Source organism: Phascolarctos cinereus, unplaced genomic scaffold (assembly GCF_003287225.1).
Source record: "Phascolarctos cinereus isolate Bilbo 61053 unplaced genomic scaffold, phaCin_HiC Scaffold_4;HRSCAF=312, whole genome shotgun sequence".
Taxonomy (NCBI): domain Eukaryota; kingdom Metazoa; phylum Chordata; class Mammalia; order Diprotodontia; family Phascolarctidae; genus Phascolarctos; species Phascolarctos cinereus.
In genome coordinates this window covers 662,262,634-662,282,309 of record NW_027555847.1, presented here as the reverse complement: position 1 = coordinate 662,282,309, position 19,676 = coordinate 662,262,634, and the positions used below count along the sequence as shown (strand labels likewise).

Here is a 19,676-nt window from a genome sequence, read left to right as displayed (position 1 = left end):
AAAGTACTCTGAACCCCAATCCTGCTTCTTTCAGTGCCAGGTTCCCCACCCCTGAACTAGACCAAAAGCAGCCTGAGGTCTCTGTCTACTGGATGGAGGGCTCCTTCCCTAGCCCAGATTCTCCTACCTGGTCCCATTGGCCCCACAGACCTGCTATTCCAAGCCCTGGAGCCATCAGCAGTTCTTGCCCCCACTGTTGACCTTCTTGTCCTTTAAGGTCACATAGGGCAGCCCCACAAGCCACTCATCCCGAGGCCAGTAGTGGATTTCCAGAGAGTTATCCTGCATCTCATACTGGCCATCCAAAAGAACTAAGACAGCCGCTACATATGGGAACACCAGGCTGATAAAGATGTGCCTAGAGGAACAGGTAAAAGAAGTGAGGGCATTCCCAAACCTCTATGAATTCATCCCTTCCTGAAGACATCCCATCCCATACGACCCCCTCCAAACTGCCATAATCCCAGATCCTTATAATTTCTCACAAACTCACCCTTCTCCCAGCCTCTCCAGGAGACCTCCTCCCTGCCCACTACTAGGGACTTTTCCATATTTGCGACCTCTCAGATTGGCCAACCCATGACCCTAGTCCCAGTATGGCCCTTACCAGAAGCTGTGCAAATAGGCGAAATTGATCTGTTGCCAGAAGGTACAGAATACCCGGTCACATATCCAGATGGACAGAGCCAATGACCACCAGGTCACAGACATCACAATCATATGATTCACTTGGGCGTTTTTCCTGGGGATCATATGGAGATGAGGCTACGCAGTGTCAATTCCTAGAATGTAACCTCCCCCAACCACAGGTAAAGGAGTTGAGGGGGGGGGCCCACAGTGGGAGAACAGAACTCCTAGGTGCAGGAGGATGACTTCTTTGGGAGCATGTGTCAGCATTTGTGTATCTGCACGTATTTGTTTCTTTATGTGTCTGGAGTGGTGGTGGGAGAGGGGCACATGCACATCTGTCTGTCTTTTTACCCTTATCTGTAAAATGAGAGGTTTGGATGAATATGACCTCTTGGACCCTTCCAACTTAAAATCCTTTGATCCTGCTGGTGGCTCTATGCTTTGACAAGGTCTTTGTCTCTGTGTTGGTATATTGACAAGGTGGGGGGATTTCTGGGGTTGGGGTCTCAGTGGACATAGTTGTGGCCACTTCCTTCCTTCCTTCCTTCCTTCCTTCCTTCCTTCCTTCCTTCCTTCCTTCCTTCCTTCCTTCCTTCCTTCCTTCTTCCCTCCCTCCCTCCCTTCTATCCCTCCCCTAGTCATCTGGCTGGCTGAACCAGGCTTCACTCACTTTTTGTACTCCATCCTCACAAAGTAGCAAATGTGCAGCGCAGTAGAGTTGAGCACATAGGCGTTGACAATTGGCTTTACGAAGGCCAGGAAGGTGATTGTGATTGAGATGAGCAAGACCAGGCAAATGAATTGGGACCTGTAGCCCAGAGGAGGAGGGATGAGGTCAGGCAGGGCAGAGGGCAAAGACCCAGGCTGGCCACCTCCCTTTATACCTGTCCTTCTTCAAGAAAGCGGGAAAGTAGCAGGAAGGAAACCAGATACAATAGCATGTCGTCAGTAGCCAGAGGATGGCCAGCTCATCCAGCATCTGTCCCAAGAAGCTCAGCGTCATGTGGAAGTACACAGAGAACAGGCCTAGAACCAACAAGATTCAGAAGTCTGGACTTGGGCACTTCTTGGTCTTCAAAGAAGTCTTTTCTGATTCCCATTCTTTTCCCCTACCAGGAAAGAATCATTAATTCCTATTCACTAGGAGGGTGGTGTGGGGGAATGCTTTCAGACATGCCAGGTCCATACTATTCTTAGGATTACAGGACTTAGAGCTTATAGCTAGAACGAACCTTAGAAATCCAAACTCCTTTTACAGATTAGGAAACTGAGGTCCAGAAATGGGAAAAGTCACCAAGGCTATAAATGGCAAAGCCGAGATTTGAATATAGGTCTTCTACTCCAATTTCAGGTTTATTTCCATTACAAATAGCCAAGCATCACCTGCCTGGTTCCAGAGACCCAAGTAACAGAGAAACACTGACCAGTTGACTCCATATCCTGGGAAATTCTGATCTATGGAGAAAGAAGAGTTGGAATGATACTGACTAGGGGATGCCAGAGCCAGGCAGATATGGATCAGGGAGATACTCACCATGGGACCCCAGGATAAAGGAAATGCTGACCAGAGGATCCCAGAGCAAGAGATAGCCAGAAACCCCTATGTCAGGGAAACCTTAAGAAGAGGCTTCCTGGGCTGTGGAGACCCTGATCAGAAGATCCTATAACCAGGGAGATGGCCAGAGTATCCAGGGGGTGGGACGAACATACCTACTAAAATGTAGAGGACCCAAGGCAGGTGCACGATGAGGGAGCGTTTCTGGGCATAAGGATGCATGAGGTATATCATGAGAGGCCCAATGATGAAGAAGGGGACATTGCTGACCTGTGAAATAACAACCATGTCCAAGGTCAAGTTGGGATGCCCAACCCAAAAATCCTTCCACTCACCTGTCACACCAAATAGAAGTCTGTCTATTAATCTATCAGTTATGTCCCAAATCATCAGTTGCAAACCCATCTGTCAATCTATTAACAGGCCTGTCACTCCCCCTCATCTTGTTTTCAAGAGTAGTTGGCAATGGTTTGAGGTCAATGTGGCAGGAGACCTCCATGGAGGGCCTCAGGGACCTGTGCTTGGCCCTATCCTGTTTAACATTTTTTTTTAAGGCAATCAGGGTTAAGCGACTTGCCCAAAGTCACACAGCTAGTAAGTGTTATGTGTGTGAGGCCGGATTTGAACTCAGGTCCTCCTGACTCCAGGGCAGGTGCTCTATCCACTGTGCCGTCTAGCTGCCCTCCTATTTAACATTTTTTTAACAGGGTGAGAAGCCCCTCTTTTTGACTTGGAAGAACCAAGCTGCCCTGTCCTGCTTCCAAGGCCCACTGCAAGGAGTTTGCAGCCTAACTGTCCTCCATTGCAATCTCTTTATGCTAACAGAAAATGACTTGCAATCAGAGCTTCTTGACTGACAGAGGAAATGGTCAAAGGCATTGTCAGAGAAAATGATCAGCCACCTGTTGCCTCTCCCTGCTGTGATTTGTAATAACAATAACACTGTGGGGCAGGAGGAGCTGTTCTTTTTGTTGTGGTGGTAGTTACGTGGCACAGTGGATAGAGGACCACATCTGGAGTCACGAAGTCCTGAGTTCAAATCCAGCCTCAAACAATAAACTAGCTGTGTGACCCTGGCCAAGTTCTATCTGCCACAGTTTCCTCATCTGTAAAATGGGGATAATTACAGCACCTACCTCACAGGGTTATTGTGAGGATCAAATAAGATAATAATTGTAAAGTGTTTAGCACAGAACCTGGTACGTAGAGAGCACTAGATAAATATTATCTGTTATTGTTGTTTTCCCCATGAAGGGATGTCATTTAATGCCAGGCTAGAGCAGCGGGCTGAATTTAAATGGATGAAACTGAACAGAGCTACATGTCAAGTCTTACATTTGGTTACAAAATTCCAACTTTACAAGTATAGGATTTGGTAGATATGATTAGAGAATAGTTTGTCTGAATAAAAAATATAAATAAAAAAAAACAACAAACCACTTTTGGGGGCAGGTAGGTGGTGCAGTGGATACAGCAATGGCCCTGAAGTCAAGAGGACCTGAGTTCAAATCCGGCCTCAGACCAAACACTTGACACTTACTAGCTGTGTGACCCCGGGCAAGTCACTTAACCCCACTTGCCTAACCCCCCCCCCAAAACTTAGAGTTTTAGTGGTACACAAACTTAATATGAATCAACAGCACAATGTGGACTCCCCAAAGAGCAGAGCGACCCTGGGTTGCATTGAGAGGCATTAGAGTTCCAGGAATTAAGATGTCTCTCTGTCTCTTGTCCTCCTCTTGTGTTTGGTTTGGGGCACACTGGGAAGCTGGAGAGCTTCCAGAGGAGGGCACCCAAGACGGCGAAGGGCTTCTAGTCATGTTATATGAAGATCAGTTGCTAGACTCAGATTTGTTTGGCCTGGGAAACAGAAGACAGCGGGCCACAAGGGTTCTGTTCCAGTACCTGTAGGCTTGTCGTGTGGAGGACAGATTCAACTTGCTCTATTTGGCCCCAGAAGGCAGAATCGGGAGCCACAGGTGAAAGGTGAAGGGATGCAAATTTAGACTTACCATGAGGAAACATTTTCTCATAGTTCTAGCTGACTAACAGTGGAATGAGTTGTCTTGAGAAGTCATGGGTTCTCCTTCTTGGAGGTCTTCAAGCAGAGGCCAGATGGCCACTTATTGTTATTCTTGCTTAGTTGTTTTTCAGTCATGTCTGACTCTCTGTGACTCCCTTTCTGGTTTTCTTGGCAAAGATCCTGGAGTGGTTTGCCATTTTCTTCTCCAGCTCATTTTACAGACGCCCTGGGTCACACAACTAATAAGTGTCTGAGGTCAAATTTGAACTCAGGGAGATAAATATTCTCCTGCCTCTTGGCAAAGAGCTAATGTGCCAGAGATGCCAAATGACTCAGGTTTTCTGAGACAGCCAAGTGCATCAATTTGTGTTTGTTTGACCACATTTATTTGTTATATGGGAGGGAATTTTATTTTTTGGGTGAAAGGTCAGTTACAGGGGAAAAGAAAGAGAGTAGTGATGATGATGCCCTAAAAAAAGTAAAGAAAGAAAAGAAAGAAATGAATCAAACATTTAAAAAACTATAACAAAGAGAACAGTGGAAGTTCAGAGATGCAGACAAGTAGAACCTTTTTGGAACTACTGTGTTAAATTTACCATGTTAAAAACAAAAAAACCTTTGTGGCATAAGATACCAGATTTCTTATATAATCCTTTTTTAGCTCTTCTTTGTTTGAGAAATGACCATAACTGTTTTCATCTGTCAAGTTCATAACAATAAAAAAGAAAACTTTATTTAAATATATTTCGTGACAGGTGTGACCACAAAGATAGTTTTCTTCAATGTCCATTGAATTCCAACATCAAGTGAGGTATTAAATAATTATATCCACAAAAAAGTATTCCTCAGTGTCATGGAGAATGTTTTTCTCTGAGTCTAAATAAAAGAAATATTGTCTTTTGATAAGAAGAGTCCCCAAGTACTACTATTTGGTGATGACATTGGATAAATTGAATCGGGCCCTGGAATAGCATGAAGCTTTACCAAGAAATTCATAATCATTTGAATGGCATTGCACTAACCATCCACAGTGGAAAAACAAAGTGGATAAAAATACATATTTCCCATTTTATGACATGAAGACTACTGAGTTAGTCCATTAAGAAAGAGATCTCAGAGGCATTACCAATGGATAATGAACTGGGTCTAGATTGAATAGAAAGAGATCAGGTTGGATGGGATGGCCCAGCACTTTTAGTGATCTCAAGGTGCTTGCTGCCACAAAAGCTCTTCTCCTTGACCAGGATGTCTTCTGGTGATGTCATGTGACGGCAAGCAGTAGAACACCATGATCTCAGAAGGATCATATTTACAGGTTTTCCAAAGGGCAATAAAAAGATGTATAGTGAGTTTAAGCAGGCTGCATCATGTTTCAGATGAAGACGTGTCATGAGAACACATATGTAGGATCAAATCAGATGAAAACTGAGGAAACATACGTTCCTCTTTTCTTTCTCATTTCCTTGAAGAGGTCTATGAGTACAGAACATTGCATACACTGTCAGGTTTGGTCACTGTGTGGGTTGTTTTTACTGTGACTGGCTTTCTTTAGGTGGTAGGGAAGGGTAAGTGAGTGGAAAGGCAGGTATACTTGGAAATGGAAAAATGAAAGATATCAATAAAAATATTAATTTAAATAGAACAATTAAATTATGATATTCATAACCAGAAAAAAGAGGATGGTTGGTTATTTAGTAAGACCAAGAGATAACAGTTGGACTGCCTGAGCACCGCATTGGTATCCACAGAACTCGAAAGAACAGCAGGAAGCCCTGCAATGCATCGGGTAAATCCTCAGTTAAGTATTTGTGGGGAGATTCAGACAAGAATCCCACATGATGGGATGCGGATGGGTTGGGATCTAAATCATTAGAAGAAGCAGAGGCATCCGTGAGATCCTAGGTCTGACAGAGTATTATGTGCTAGGCTCTGTGGGGGCCTATATCTGTTCAGAGATCAACAATCCAGTTTCCTGCCTCTGGAAGTTCATAGTCCCAAGATCCCACAGGAGGCTTGGGTACAGTCAGTGTCGGAGAAGGCCAAAGCACAGGTTCACCCGGGGGGTGGAGGTGGAGAGTGGTGCTCAGGAAGGTTTCGTAGAGGACTGGACAAACCTAACCATCTTCAGAGGCCTGGCTCAAGCCCCACCCTGGTCACTACCTCATCTGCAGTCTTGTTTTGAATTCTGAGGGCACATTTTAAGAAGAATCTTGAAAATCTGGAGTGTATAAAGAGAACAAACCACAGTAGTGAAAAGAATCGAGACTATGACAAACAAGGATTCATTGAAAGAACTGGAAATAATAATAGCTAACATTCATACTGCACCTTCTATGTGCTAAAAATTTCATAAATTTCTTCTCGTTTGATCTTTATGACAACCTAAGAGACAGGTGCCATCATTATTCACATTTTATAGTGGAGGAAACTGAGGCAGACAAAATTAATTGACTTGCCCAGGGTCACACAGCTAGTATGTGTCAGAGGCTGGATTTGAATGCATGTCTTCCTGACCCCAGGGCCAGCAGTCTATCCACTGAGCCACCTGGCTACCCCCTTGGTGGCAGTATTCATCCTGGACTGGTTTGGAGAGCTGTCACACAGAATGATTAGACTCATTCTGCTCAGTTCCAGAGGGCAGAATTGGCTGTGATGTTTCAGAGTGGAAGATTTAACTTCCTAGCAGGGCTGTCCAAAAAGGCAATAGGTGTCCTTAGGAGATTGAGAGCTCTCTCTCCCTGGAAGCATTCCAATGGCAGCTGGGTGAGTACTTAGGAATATTGCCAGGGCATTTCTGCATAAGTAAGAGGTAGACTGGATACAGTTTGAGGTTCCGCCTGACTTGAAGGCTCTATAGGTCCCTTGTCTTTTGTCTTTCCTTGTAATTCCAGCTTGGCAGAGTGCCCCTGGCACATGATAAGCACTTAATCAACACTTGCTGACTGACTGGTCTGAGCACCAACTGCCCTGGGCATCTCTCCCTCATCTGCCTTCTCCGGTCTTGTCCGTGTGATCACAGATAATCATAGATGCTGAAACACACCTTAGAGGTCATCTAGTTAATCTCATATTACAAATGAAGACGCTGATGCCCAGAAGTTAAGTGACTTCCTCAAAGTCACACAGCTAGGAAGTGGCAGAGCTGACTGAAACTCTAATCTTTCCATTGAACCAACACTGCTTCTAATTATCTAGCATCTGATTGAGCAGGTCCTTGGTTTTTTTTTTTAAAAAGCTGTCCCAAAGTATTCCCAATGGGTCATGTCACCCCATCATGCTAGTGGCTCCCAGACTCAGCACCCTCTGCTCTGCCTTCCCCTGACTGTTCTGACTGGAGGCTGAAGGTGAGACTGGAGCTGCAGAACTGCCTCAAAGTAGAATAACCTGTCTGGATGCCCCTGTCTTAGATGAGCACTTAATGGGAATATAGTAGAGGGAATTGTTGCATGAGTATGGGTCAGACAGCTAGGTGGCACAATGGATAGAGCGCTGGGCATGGAGTCAAAGATCTGAGTTCAAATCTGGCCTCAGACACTTATTAGCTCTCTGATCCTGGGTGAGTCACTTAACCCTGTTTGCCTCAATTTTCTCATCTGCCAAATGAGCTGGAGAAGGAAATGGCAAACCACTCCATCAGTATCTTTGCCAAGAAAACCCTGAATGGGGTCATGAAAAGTCAAATGTGTCTGAAACAACTGAATAATAACAATGAGTTGGACCTGGATCCTGATCCTATCTCTCTCTGCCATTAACTTGCTGTGTGATCTTGGGCAATCCTCTTTCCTTCTCTAGATAGACATTTCTAAGACTGAGCAGGGCTGGGCTTCTCTCTTCCCAGTATGAGAAGTGTCTGAGCCACTGAGAAACAAGGGGAAGAGAGCGGCTGGGCAGGGAGGCCTATCCAGGGATCTCAGATCTGTGATGCTAACAGGATTCACTGGGACATGTCCTAAGCCAGAGTCTCAGATCTAGGTCTGAGGTGGGCCATACCCTGATGCTCAAGGTGAAGTGGTTTGTGGGCAGACATTTCATAAGACTGGCATTTAAAGTCCTGTCACCCTAGCGCCACCATCTTCTAACTCTTCTCTCACCCAGTCCCTCCACACATTCTAGGTTTAGCCATGCTTCCTCCTCACATTTTCTCAGGTTCTATCCCCCATCTAGGGCACCTCTATCTTTACTGATTTATAGAATCATAAGATTTAATGCTGGAAGGGATCTTAGAGACTATCTGGCCCAAGTTCTTCATTTTAGAAATAGGTAAACTGAGGCCCAGAATGGAGAAATGACTTGTTCAAGGTCACACTGCTAATAAGTAGAAAATTGGGATTCAAATTCGGGTCCTCTACCTCAATATCTACTCTCCTTTCTATTAAGCAATGCTGCCTCTAAGAGCTAAAAGAGAATGATCTCAAGTCAGCAAGGTCAACCTTCTACCCCAGGTGGAATCTCTTTCACAGTCTTCTTGAACAGGCAGTCAGCACTAGGTTCCTCAGTGACAGGGACAGCCCAGTCCACTGTGAGGTAGCTCTAATTGGTAGAAATTTCCCCATAACTGTCCCCATCCACCCCCTTCTGCTCCTAGTTCTGTCTTGTGGCTGCACAGAATGGCACATCTTCTCCTCTCCAGCTTTCACCAGTTTTTCTAGTCTTTCCTCCTCCAGGGAGGCTTTTGTGACCACTCTAGCTTCCTGTGACCTACCACTCCCTATTTGAGCCCTTCCTGAGCCCTGCCCCTGGCCTCCAGCCCAAGAAACATGTATCCCTGGTCTCTAGGTTGCCTGGGTGGATGCCTCTCCAGGATGGAGAGAACTGTTGACTTCATGCTACCCATTCCCACTCTTGGGGATGCAGCTCACGCTATCACCAAGCTCTGTCCTATCATCTGGAACTTTGAGGACAAGGGAAGAACTGACAGGTAAAAGGAGACACAAGAGGAAAGACAGCAAGAGGCCACAGAGTTAATTAATAACTGCTCCCTTCCTCTCAAACTTTAAATTTAAAAAGCCCTTGCTTTGACAACCCTGTGAAAGTAATATAAAGTACTATTTTGTCCTCAGTTTACAGGGAAGGAAAATGAAGCCCAGAGAGGTAGTGATGTATCCAAGATCACACAGCTAGACTAGATTCAGAAGTCAGGTTTCCTGACATCAACCAGCCCTAAAATATCTCCTCTACAACCACCAGGAACAATGAGGACTGAAATGAGAAGCTGAAGGTTTTGGAGGTTTTCCCAAAGACTGGAGATAATAATAATAGACCCTTCTAAAGGCATCGCTGTGCACTGCCAATGAATGGAAAGGGATTTTGCTAGCTCCAGGTGGGGCTAACAGAGGTCCATGGTAAACAATAAGCCTAAGGGGCCATCATCTATTCTGGCCCGAAAGACTGGAAAAGAAATTTCTCCAGATATAACTGATCCTCCCTGAGTGGCTGGCTCAACTCCACCCAGCCCAAGCTCCTGGTGTGCTCTGGTCTCCACGACCCTCATACCACCCCTATTTCTCCCTTTCTGAACTCATGAAACTCATAAGGGCCGTTCTAATGGTCCTTACATAAAATCACATTTTATGATTTTATGAGGCCTGACTTCAGAGAAAGGAAAGGATTTGCCCAAGGTTACATAGCCAACAAATGGAAGAGCTGGGATTAGGCTTCCTCATCCCATTTTGGGTTTTTCCCATATAACCCTCCCCAACACCCAGCTCAGTACCCCCCTTATATTCAAATCCCCTCCTTGGTGGCCCTAGGACTGAGGTACCCAAGAAACCCAGGTCAGATTGGGATGCCCCAGAGTCTCACCCAGACTTTCTATATGGGTAGCATCCTGAGCAAATTTTACCTTTGTCCCAGGCTGTGGCCTAGCCCCAGAATGACTTACCACCCCCACCCAGCCTCACCGTATTGTAGAGCTCAGCCACCAGACTTGAGTGCTGGAAGTTGCTTTCACACCAATCGACCTCAGAGCTCTGATACAAGAATATGCTGGCCATGTCTCTGCTGGGCTGCCTTTGGCCATGGAGGCAGGAGCAGGTGAGTATCTTACAGGTGAGCAGTCAGGGAGGAACCCATTGGGAGGGACCAAGGGAGGCGGGCAAGGATGGAAATCTGGGCTTGACAGACATTAAGAAGAAAAACCTGATCTTCTGGCTCCATCCTGAGTATACCAATATCTTAGAACCTAGCAGCTCTGGGTCTATGGGATCTCACTATAGGACTAGCCAGGAATCAGAAACAGACAGTCACATTAGCAGCAAGGGGAGGTGCAAAGGGCAAATTACTGTGAAGACCCCTCAGATAGAGTTATAGAATCGGAGGTTTTATTAGAGCTGGAAGAGATCTTAAATATCTTCTATTCCAATTCTTCTCATTTTATAGAGAAGGATACTGAAGCCCAGAGAAGTAACTTTCTCTCCACGGTCTTTGTTTCATATGAATGTTTTGTATATATTTGTCTGTCATCATTTGTCTGTTGTTTCTCCCCAGTAGAATGTAAACTCCTTGAGGGAAGAGATTTGGTTTTGTCTCAGTATTTCCAGTGCCCAGCACAGTGCCTGGCACACAATAGGCCTTAAATAAATACTTTTTAAAACAAGAGCAGCCAAAATAAACAAACCCCTAAATGGAACACTGCAAAATAATACTGTCCAAGCATGGCCCCAAGGAAGATATGAGAATGCACCTCCCTCCCTTCTTTGCAAAGATGAAAGACTACAGGTGAGGAAAACTGCATATAACATCAGACCTGGTTAATGCCCTTGTTTTGCTGAGCTGTTTCTTTATTCTTTGTTATAAGGGATAGCTCTCTATAGGAGAGAGAGACCTGGAGGGGGGAAAAGCCTAAAGAAAGGGAATGGATTGCAACAATGTCCCATCCCCATAGAAGGGTGATGAATTCAGAATGTAGAATGAAGTAGACATTTTTCATTGCGGACAACATCAAGATAAGTATTGCTTGGCCATACATATTTTACATGAGGTTTTGTTTTCATAAGTGAGAGGGGGAGGAAAAAAAATTAAAATAAGTTTTATTGAGAAAAAAAAGAAAGGGAATGAATTAACTGAGGCCACTGGGGTAGTAAGTGACAGATCAAGGATTCAAACCCAGGTCTCTCTTACTTAAAATGCAATTCTCCTTCCAGATGAAACCCTTATCCCAACCCTTGCTTAATAACACTCCCCCTTAACGGGTGGCTGTGGCCATGGGCTGGCTCTTCTACAATCTGTCTTCTCTGTTCTTTCTTCCCCAGTGTTCTCCATCCTCAAAGAATAAATGCTCAGTCTCATTTCCTAGGAACCCTCCCCAGGAATATAATCCTAGTTGGACAACTCATGGTTGCTTCTGGAGTTAAAAGTGCTTTGAGGTTTATGTATTAAGCCTTTTGAGATCCTTCAATATATTAAAGTCCTAAGATACCTTGAAATCCTAGGATCATAGGATTTTGAATTGGACAGGACCTTAGAAATCATTTCCTCTACCACGCTTATTTTACAGAGGAAGTGACTTAGGCTCGAAGAGTTTACTGAGAGTGTTCTAAGAGTATAGAGGTTCTTTTAAGGAGAGAAGGTCCAATGCTAGGCCCTCTTCCTCTCCTAGTCCCAGATGTCCCTTGTTCCTTGAAGGAAGAAGGTAGCTCTCCCCCTTTTCCATAGTACTGGTGGCCTGAGTGATCTCCTGCCAGGCCAGACTCCCAGCTTGGAGAGGAGAGACAGGTGGCTGCAGAACCTATCACACCAGATGGTTTGGCCTTAAGGGTCATCACCACTGCTTTGGGGTCTTTGATGAGTTTGGTACGGATGCCATTCTTGTCAATCTCAAAGCCTAGTGTAAGAATTCTTGTTCATCTCCATTCTAGCCCGGGGATCTCCAAGCACTCCTAAGACTTCTAGAAGGGGAGATTTCAAAGAATTTAGAATACTAAGGGATTTTTTCATCTTAGGGCACTGAAGAAGACTTCTCTTAACTTCAGGAAACTTCTCTGCAAAATGATCCTGTGGGGCTACATAATTTCTAAGGTCCCTTTCAGTTGTATGTCCTATGATCTCAAGCCATCAGAATAGGATCTTAGAATCATTGTGACATCTCAAAGCACTTAGTGCTGTAAGGATCTCAGAGCTCTTTCTAGGGCTGACATTGGGCACAGTCTGTTGCACAAGGTGCTGTTTCTGCTTGGCAGAGAGGGGGTCTAGGCAAGAGATATCTTCCCTTGCCCCAGGTGCCAGCTATTTGCCAGTCTGTTTGGTAAGTGATTTCTCCCCTAGGATGGGAGCTCCACCCTGGACATGATAGGAGCAGAGAGAGGCATCTCCTAATTCCTAGATTTCAGGTGGGCTTTTTTCCCATTGATCCAACTGGCCTCCCTTGTCCCATTCTAGGAGCCCCTAAGGTTTCCTGGGTCCTTCCTCCAAAGCCCAACTCTACCTACCCTGAGACTTGGGGCTAGTGAGCTCCATCCTTTGCTGAAAGGGGTGCTAAGGGCTTTCCTAAGGCACTGTGGAGCAGTAGGAAGAGAATTGACTTAAGTTCATGAAATTAGGAATCCTGGCTTTGTCATCTCCCTCTAGGACCCTAAGCAAACCACTTTTCTCTGGGCCTCAAGTTTCCTTCTTAGAAAAATGAGTAAGGTTGGATGAAATGAAGCAGCAGTAAGATATAATGGAAAGGGCTTGGAATTTGGCACTGAAAGACGTGAATTCAAGTAGTTACTCTCCAAATTACTAGCTCTGTGACCTTTGAAAAGTCTTTCTCCACTCTAGGCTTGAGGTTGGCCATTTGCAAAATGGGTTGGATGTGATCTCTAGGGCACTTCCAGCTCTGACACTATGAGATTCTTTGGTGCTCTTGGGAAGGAGCTAGACTTGAGACTAACAAGAAATCCTTCTGCACCACCCTCCCCAATTTCCCCCAAAGGAACCCTGAACAGTGACCCCTTTGGTTAACTTTATGTTGGAGCAGGCTCCCCAACCTGTCTCTCCTTCTTAAGAAGCTGGGGCTCTGACCTGGCAGGAGCTGGGCTTGCCTGAAGAGATCACCCAAGCCAACAGCGGTAGGCAGAGATAGGGAAAGGCACCTCCTTCCTTCCAAGAAGAGAGAAGAGACATGGAGCTAGAATTGGAGGAAGACCTCGAGACTGACCTTTTTCTCTTGCTTGGACATTGGCACCATTGCCAGGATCTCAGTGCCTGAAAAAAAAAAAGCAGTTCTATGTACATGATCTTGAACCTCCTTTGCCTATGAATAGCCCTTCCAGGGGACACTGCACCCACACTCAGCAAGAGAAGTAACATAAGCAGGATAAAGGACAGGCAGTCTCAGGCTCAAATTTGACCTATAAGAAAGGCAGGAAAGGTAGAAATGTGCTGGACTGGAGTATGGAATGAAGCACACTTTCTCAGACATGATCAATGTATGGGTTTGTTTTGCTTGATTGTCCTTTCTTATTACTAGGGAATATTTTATTGGGAGGTGGAGAGGAGAGGGGAAGTCATTGAGGAAGGAAGGAAGGAAGAAAGAAGGAAGGAAGGAAGGAAGGAAGGAAGGAAGGAAGGAAGGAAGGAAGGAAGGAAGGAAGGAGGAAGGAAGGAAGGAGAAGGGAAAGAAAAGAGGGAAGGAAGGAAGGGAGGGAGGAATAAGAGAGAGGGATGGGAGAGAAAGAAGAGAGGGAAAGAAGGAAGGGAGGGAGGAAAGAAGGGAAGATATAGACATTTGCTTACCAGTGACCTTGCGTTGGACTCTCTGACTTCCTAGACTCAGAACTCTGTGCAACACAACTTGCCAGCCCTTTGTCAGAGCATTTCTGGAAGGTCACCTCTTGCCCACCTGAACCTTTGGTAGCTACCAAGCCTTTCTACCCCTGTCCAGTCCCGAGAGGGTGAAAAGAACTCTGATTTGAGAGTTATAAAACCTGGTTTCTATTTCTGTCTCTGCTGCTTAACTTGGTTTTTTTCATTTTTGTTTGTTTGTTTTTGGTTAGGCAATGGGGTTAAGGGACTTTCCCAGGGTCACCCAGTTAGTAAGTGTTATGTGTCTGAGGCCAGATTTGAACTCAGGTCCTCCTGAATCCAGGGCCGGTGCTCCATCTACCACGCTATCTAGCTGCCTGCTGCTTAACTTGGAAAACTTTGGGCAAGTTCCTTCCTCTCTCTGGGCCTCAGTTTCCTCACTTCTGTTAGGACGGGGGTGGACCAGATGACCCCTAAGGTCTTTTCCAGGTCTGATCTATGCTCTGAATTCCGTTCCAGCTCTAGCATTCCCTGATTCCACAGTTCTGTGACTCTGTAGCTTTACATACTAAAATTTGATTTTCATACATTTCAATCAATCAAGAAGCATTTACTTTGTGCCAAGCACTTGCTAAACACTGGAGATACAAATAAAGGAGAGGGAAAGGCCCTGCCTCTAAGGAGTTCACATTCTAATCACAGAAACAATTTAGAAATAACTAGGTGTATATAAGATATTAGCAAAGTAAGTGAAAGGTAATCTCAGTCTAACAGCTGAGAGGACTGAGAAGAAAACTCCTGCACAAAGTAAGCTTTGAGCTGAGCCATGAAGGAATTCAGGAAAACTGAGAGGCAAGGAGGAGGGGCACCATGTTCGGCAGGGTTGGAGGGGGTGGAGTTCAGCCAGTGCAAAGGCCTGGCAATGGGAGATGGGGGGTCATGTGTGAACCATAAGTAATCTAGTGCAGTTCTGCAGTAGAATGTGTCTGAGAAGACCAGAAGGGTAGACAGGGGCTGGTTTGGGAAAAACTTTAAATGCCCAGTGAAGGCATTTGCATTTGATTCTGAAGGTAAAAGGGAGCCCCTGGAACTGAGCTATTATGTGGAAATGCTGTCTCTCTATACACATGTATCATGATCCTTTCTAATTCAAGTCAGAATCACAGAATCTCCCAATGGGAAGGGATCTCAGAAGGCATCTAGTCTAATCCATACTGATTAGGAAGCCCTGACAAATAGTCATTTGGCCTCCACTTAAAGGCCTCCATTGATGAAATCACTACCTTTCTTGGGCAGCCCATTCCATTCTTAGACAGCTTTCCTTGTTAGAAAACCTATAGCCTATAACTTACTCTAATTCCTCCCCTCCCAATTATTGGGAGTTGTGATTGGGGAGGGGGGGTTATTTCTGCCTTTGGGGACAAGCAGGACATCCTTCCATGGGATAGCGTTCAAATATTTGAAGACAACCACTGTGTCTTCCTTAAGTCTTCTCCAGGCCTCCGTTGGATCAATCCTTGTATGAGCATCCCAGTCTGCCCTTTTCTGGACACTGTCCAGTCGATCAATGCCCTTCCTCAAATGTGGCACCTGAACTGAACATAATATATCAAAGGTGACCTGAGCAGAGTACAGTACAGCAGGAATTGGTCATCTCTTTTGTTTTGGATATTTTATTTCTCTTAGTTCAGCCCAAGAATGCATTAGCTTCTATGGCAATCATTAAACAGCTGAGTTATCAGTCCATTAAAACTCCTAGGGTCTTTCTCCCAGGGCCTGTCATTTAACCACTGTTCTTATCCTATCCTGCTCTTATACGATTTGTTTTCAAAAGTGAAGAACTTTACACTTTTCCGTGTTAAATTTCAAAGACAAAGGATGAACAACAATTAAATTACATTTCTTAGATTGGTCCACCCTCCTGGCCTGTCGAGATTATTTTTGAATTGCAGTTCTGACTTCTAACACGGTAGCTATTCTTTTAGGCTTCATGACATCTTCAAATTTGATATAGTTGCCTTATATGCTTTCATCATCAATGAAAAAAAACTGATTATCAAAGGGCTAAAGAGATCCCTGGGGCATTCCACTAGAGATCCTCTTCCTAGATTGACACTGACCATTATGACCATTCTATGAATATGGTCACTCAATCAGTTGCTCTGAAAGCATCTTGCTCTCAGAAAAACCTGGAAAGACTTCCAGGAATTGAGCAGAACCAGGAGAGCATTGTGAAGTGAAGTGAGCAGAACCAGGAGGACAGTGTACACAGTAATGGCAACATTGTACTATGATCAACTGTGACTGACTTAGCTATTCTCAGCAATACAATGATCCAAGAAAATTCTGAAGGACTTATGATGAAAAATCCTATTTACCTCTAGAGAAAGAACTGATGGAGTTTGAATGTAGATCAAAGCATACTTTTTATAAACTTTATTTTTCTTGTTTGTGTTTTTTTTAGTCTGTGTTTTCTTTCACAACATAGCTAATGTGGAAATATGCTTTGCATGACTGTGTATGTATAATCTATTATCAAATTGCCTGCCTTCTCAGTGAGAGGGGAAGGGAGGGAGAGATTTTGGAATTCAAAATCTTAAAAAGCAAATGTTAAAATTGTTTTTACATGTAATTGGGGGGAAATAAAATATTAAATAAATGACTTGTGCTTGCAGCTGAAATTTGAGGGATCTGTCATTATAGAGCTCAAAACTTTGTGCAGATCTGGACCTCTTTGGGAAATGATAGGGAGAATTAGTTTTTTCTGGGTGATAGAAAGTGTATAACAATATGGAAAAATTATGTTCTGCCCTTTGAAAGGAAGGATAGAAGAAGGAAGGAAGGAAGGAAAGAAGGAAGAAAGGAAGGAAAAGATGGAGGGGAGGAAGGGAAGGAGAGTGGGAGGATGAAAGGATGGAAGGAAGGAAGGACTTATTAAGTGCCTATTATGTGCCTGGCACTGTGCTAAGCACTTTAAAATTATTATCCTCTTTGATCCTCACAACAGCCCTGGAAGGTAAGTGTCATTATTATCCTCATTTCCTAGTTGAGGAAACTGAGGCAGACAGAGTTAAGGGCCTTGCCCAGGGTCACACATCTAGTAATCTTGCGTTGAATTTGAACTCAGGGCTTCCTAAGTCTAGGCTCAGCTCTCTATCTATACCACTTAGCTAACTTTCATAACAAAAGGGCTTCCTTCTTGACTGAGTTAGCACAGCTTTGTACCATGAACCAATGGGTACTCTTCTGAGTAGAATACAAACTCAGTTTGCAGTTTTCTAAAGACAACAAAAATAGTTTGAATTGAGATGGTAAAGCTAAATAATTCCAATTGGAGGCCTGAGGAACTCACCTGGCATTCTGGTTAGCCCAGAATGGATCTAGAAACAATAGAAAGATACACTAACTTAATGCTGGAAAGGTTTCTTTTGATGGTCTACTGTAGTCCTGTGGTGAGAGGTCTGTAATTTACTCCTTTTCTCTCTTATAAGCAAACCCTTAAAAAATTATATTTATAATCTTCATGGTATATGGTTCTACAACGATAGAAAAGGGGAAGTGAGGCAAGGTACTCCAAATCTAGACAGATCTTCAAAACTTAGAACATGGACCATCAAAGACGGTAGGGACCTTAGAACACAGAAAGTTAGAGCTGAAAGGACCCTTAGAACATAGAATGTCAGAGCTGGAAGGGTTCTTAGAACACAGAATGTCAGAGCTGGAAGGGACCTTAACACAAAATGTCAGAGTTGGAAGGCCCTTAGAACACAATTTCAGAGCTAGGAGGGACCTTAACACAGAATGTCAGCTGGAAGGGACCTTAATGCAGAATGTCAGAGCTGGGAGGTTCTTTAAGAACAATCAACACATAATCATACCCCACGCTTAACTCTATATTGCTCCACCTCCATTTTATAGATGGAGAGCAGCTGGGTGGCATAGTGGATAGAGCACCAGCCCTGGAGTCAGGAGGACCTGAGTTCAAATCTGGTCTCAGACCAGACACTTGACTCTTACTAGCTATGTGACCCTGGGCAAGTCACTTAACCCCAATTGCCTGGCCAAAAAAAAAAAATCCAAACCTCTCTTTTATAGTTGGGGAAATCAAGGCCTAGAGGAGGAAAGATGCTTTCAAGGTCACATGTCAAGTCAGTGACAGAGGTAGGAAAAGAACCCAGCTCTCCTGATCTCTTTCTCCTATACTAGGTTCAGGAAGATTACTAATAACTAAGCCTAGTTTGTTCCTTAGGTTTTTCCTGACCTCTACTAGGATGTGGGTTAATGGGACACTCTTGACAAGCCAAAGGAAAGGAGGAGGCAGCCAACATATGTGAAGAATGCTAGATTCCGAGTCCCAATCTTAGCTCTTCAATTTCTTATCTATGAAACCTTGGGAGAGACTAATAATGATAATAATAATTTAAATCACAATCTACACATATAGTAATCTCATGTGTTGGGTCTCGTAACAGTCCCACAAGGTAAGTACAATTGGAAATTTCTATTCCATTTTATAGATGCAACTGGGGCGTTAGTGAGGTTAAGTGGCTTGCCCAGTCAGATAGCTAGTAAGTTTCAGAGGTAAAAGTCAAACCCAGATGTTTCTAACTCCAAATCAAGCATTTTATCCGCTATGTCATGCTTCCTTATGCAGTCTTTACAACTCAGGACCTGTTTCTTCTTCTGCAAAATAAGGGGACTGGACTAGATAATCTCTATGGTCCCTCAAGCTCTAAATCACATTTGTGGGGGTAAGCTGACTTTATGTCTTCATGGTGCGAGAGTAGGAAGGGCCTCTTAATTATAATTAAGACCAACTCACTCAGGTACTGATAACTCCTTGTCTTTCTGGGCTAGTTGGCAAGATTCCTTTCTTAGATTTCCCAATCTCTCCTGTAACCTTCATAATAGTCAATGCCAGAGTTGGAGAGAAGAAATGAGTATCATTATCTCTTTCATAGATGAGGAAATTGAGGCTCAGAAAGAGCTGGGGGAGGGGGAGAGAGTGAAGAGAGAGACTTGCTAAGATCAGGAGCAGAATTGTGAGTAGAATCTAGGTATCCCTAACTCTCAACCTGGACCCTCAAAAGAGGAGAATTGAAACCTGGAGAGTTCTGACAGGAGGGACAACTCCAGCGGCAGCTCACCACTGATGCCTCACAGGGAGTGTGGCCCTGTAGGCTTCTCTCTGGGTCTTGCTCAGTGGATTGGGGAACAGAGGTGTAAGTCTGGTTTTTGGAGGCCCGGGCTTCTTCTTCTTGCCCCACAAAATTAGTGACCCTCCCCACCTCCTACCCCAGGCATTCAAGGAGACAGTGTCCAGGGAGGTGTTATGTGCTAATAGTTATGACATGGGGCCCATTGTGTTGGTCATTCTGAGGGAGCAGGGTTGTGGAACAGGTTTATACTAAAAAAAAAAAAAAAACAGGGGAGCTGGGCAGGGGAGGAAAGAAATGGAAAAAATATCTCTGCACATGGACTTCTCCGCACACATATTCTCAAGGGTAATCAGTTGGCCCATATGTCTGAATGTATGCATTATCCTTATCTGTGAGCAGGTAAGGAGGGCAGAGACATTCCCTCTTCCTAGCCTCTCCTCCTCCAATTCCTCCCCCAGGGCTCTGCATGGAGGAGAAAAGTTTGTTAAATGCTTGTAGTTGAATGAAAGAAAATAAAAAAGAGATGAAGGTCGAAGAGGGAGATACATTGAACAGGAAGGAGAGGAGGAAGTGGGGAGGAGGGAAA

General features: G+C 44.4%; 1 protein-coding gene across 1 annotated transcript; it reads right to left on the bottom strand.

Annotated features, from left to right (window-relative positions):
• Window positions 1–133: 133 nt before the first annotated feature.
• Window positions 134–10,206, bottom strand: ACER1 (alkaline ceramidase 1). The gene is made up of 6 exons (XM_020971463.2): window positions 10,109–10,206; window positions 2,341–2,455; window positions 1,515–1,656; window positions 1,301–1,438; window positions 608–742; window positions 134–358 (listed from the first exon to the last, which is right to left on the bottom strand). Exons 1-6 carry the CDS (start codon window positions 10,199–10,201, stop codon window positions 175–177), a joined length of 807 nt encoding a protein of 268 aa, XP_020827122.1. The 5' UTR covers window positions 10,202–10,206; the 3' UTR covers window positions 134–174.
• Between the last annotated feature and the right edge of the window lie 9,470 nt (window positions 10,207–19,676).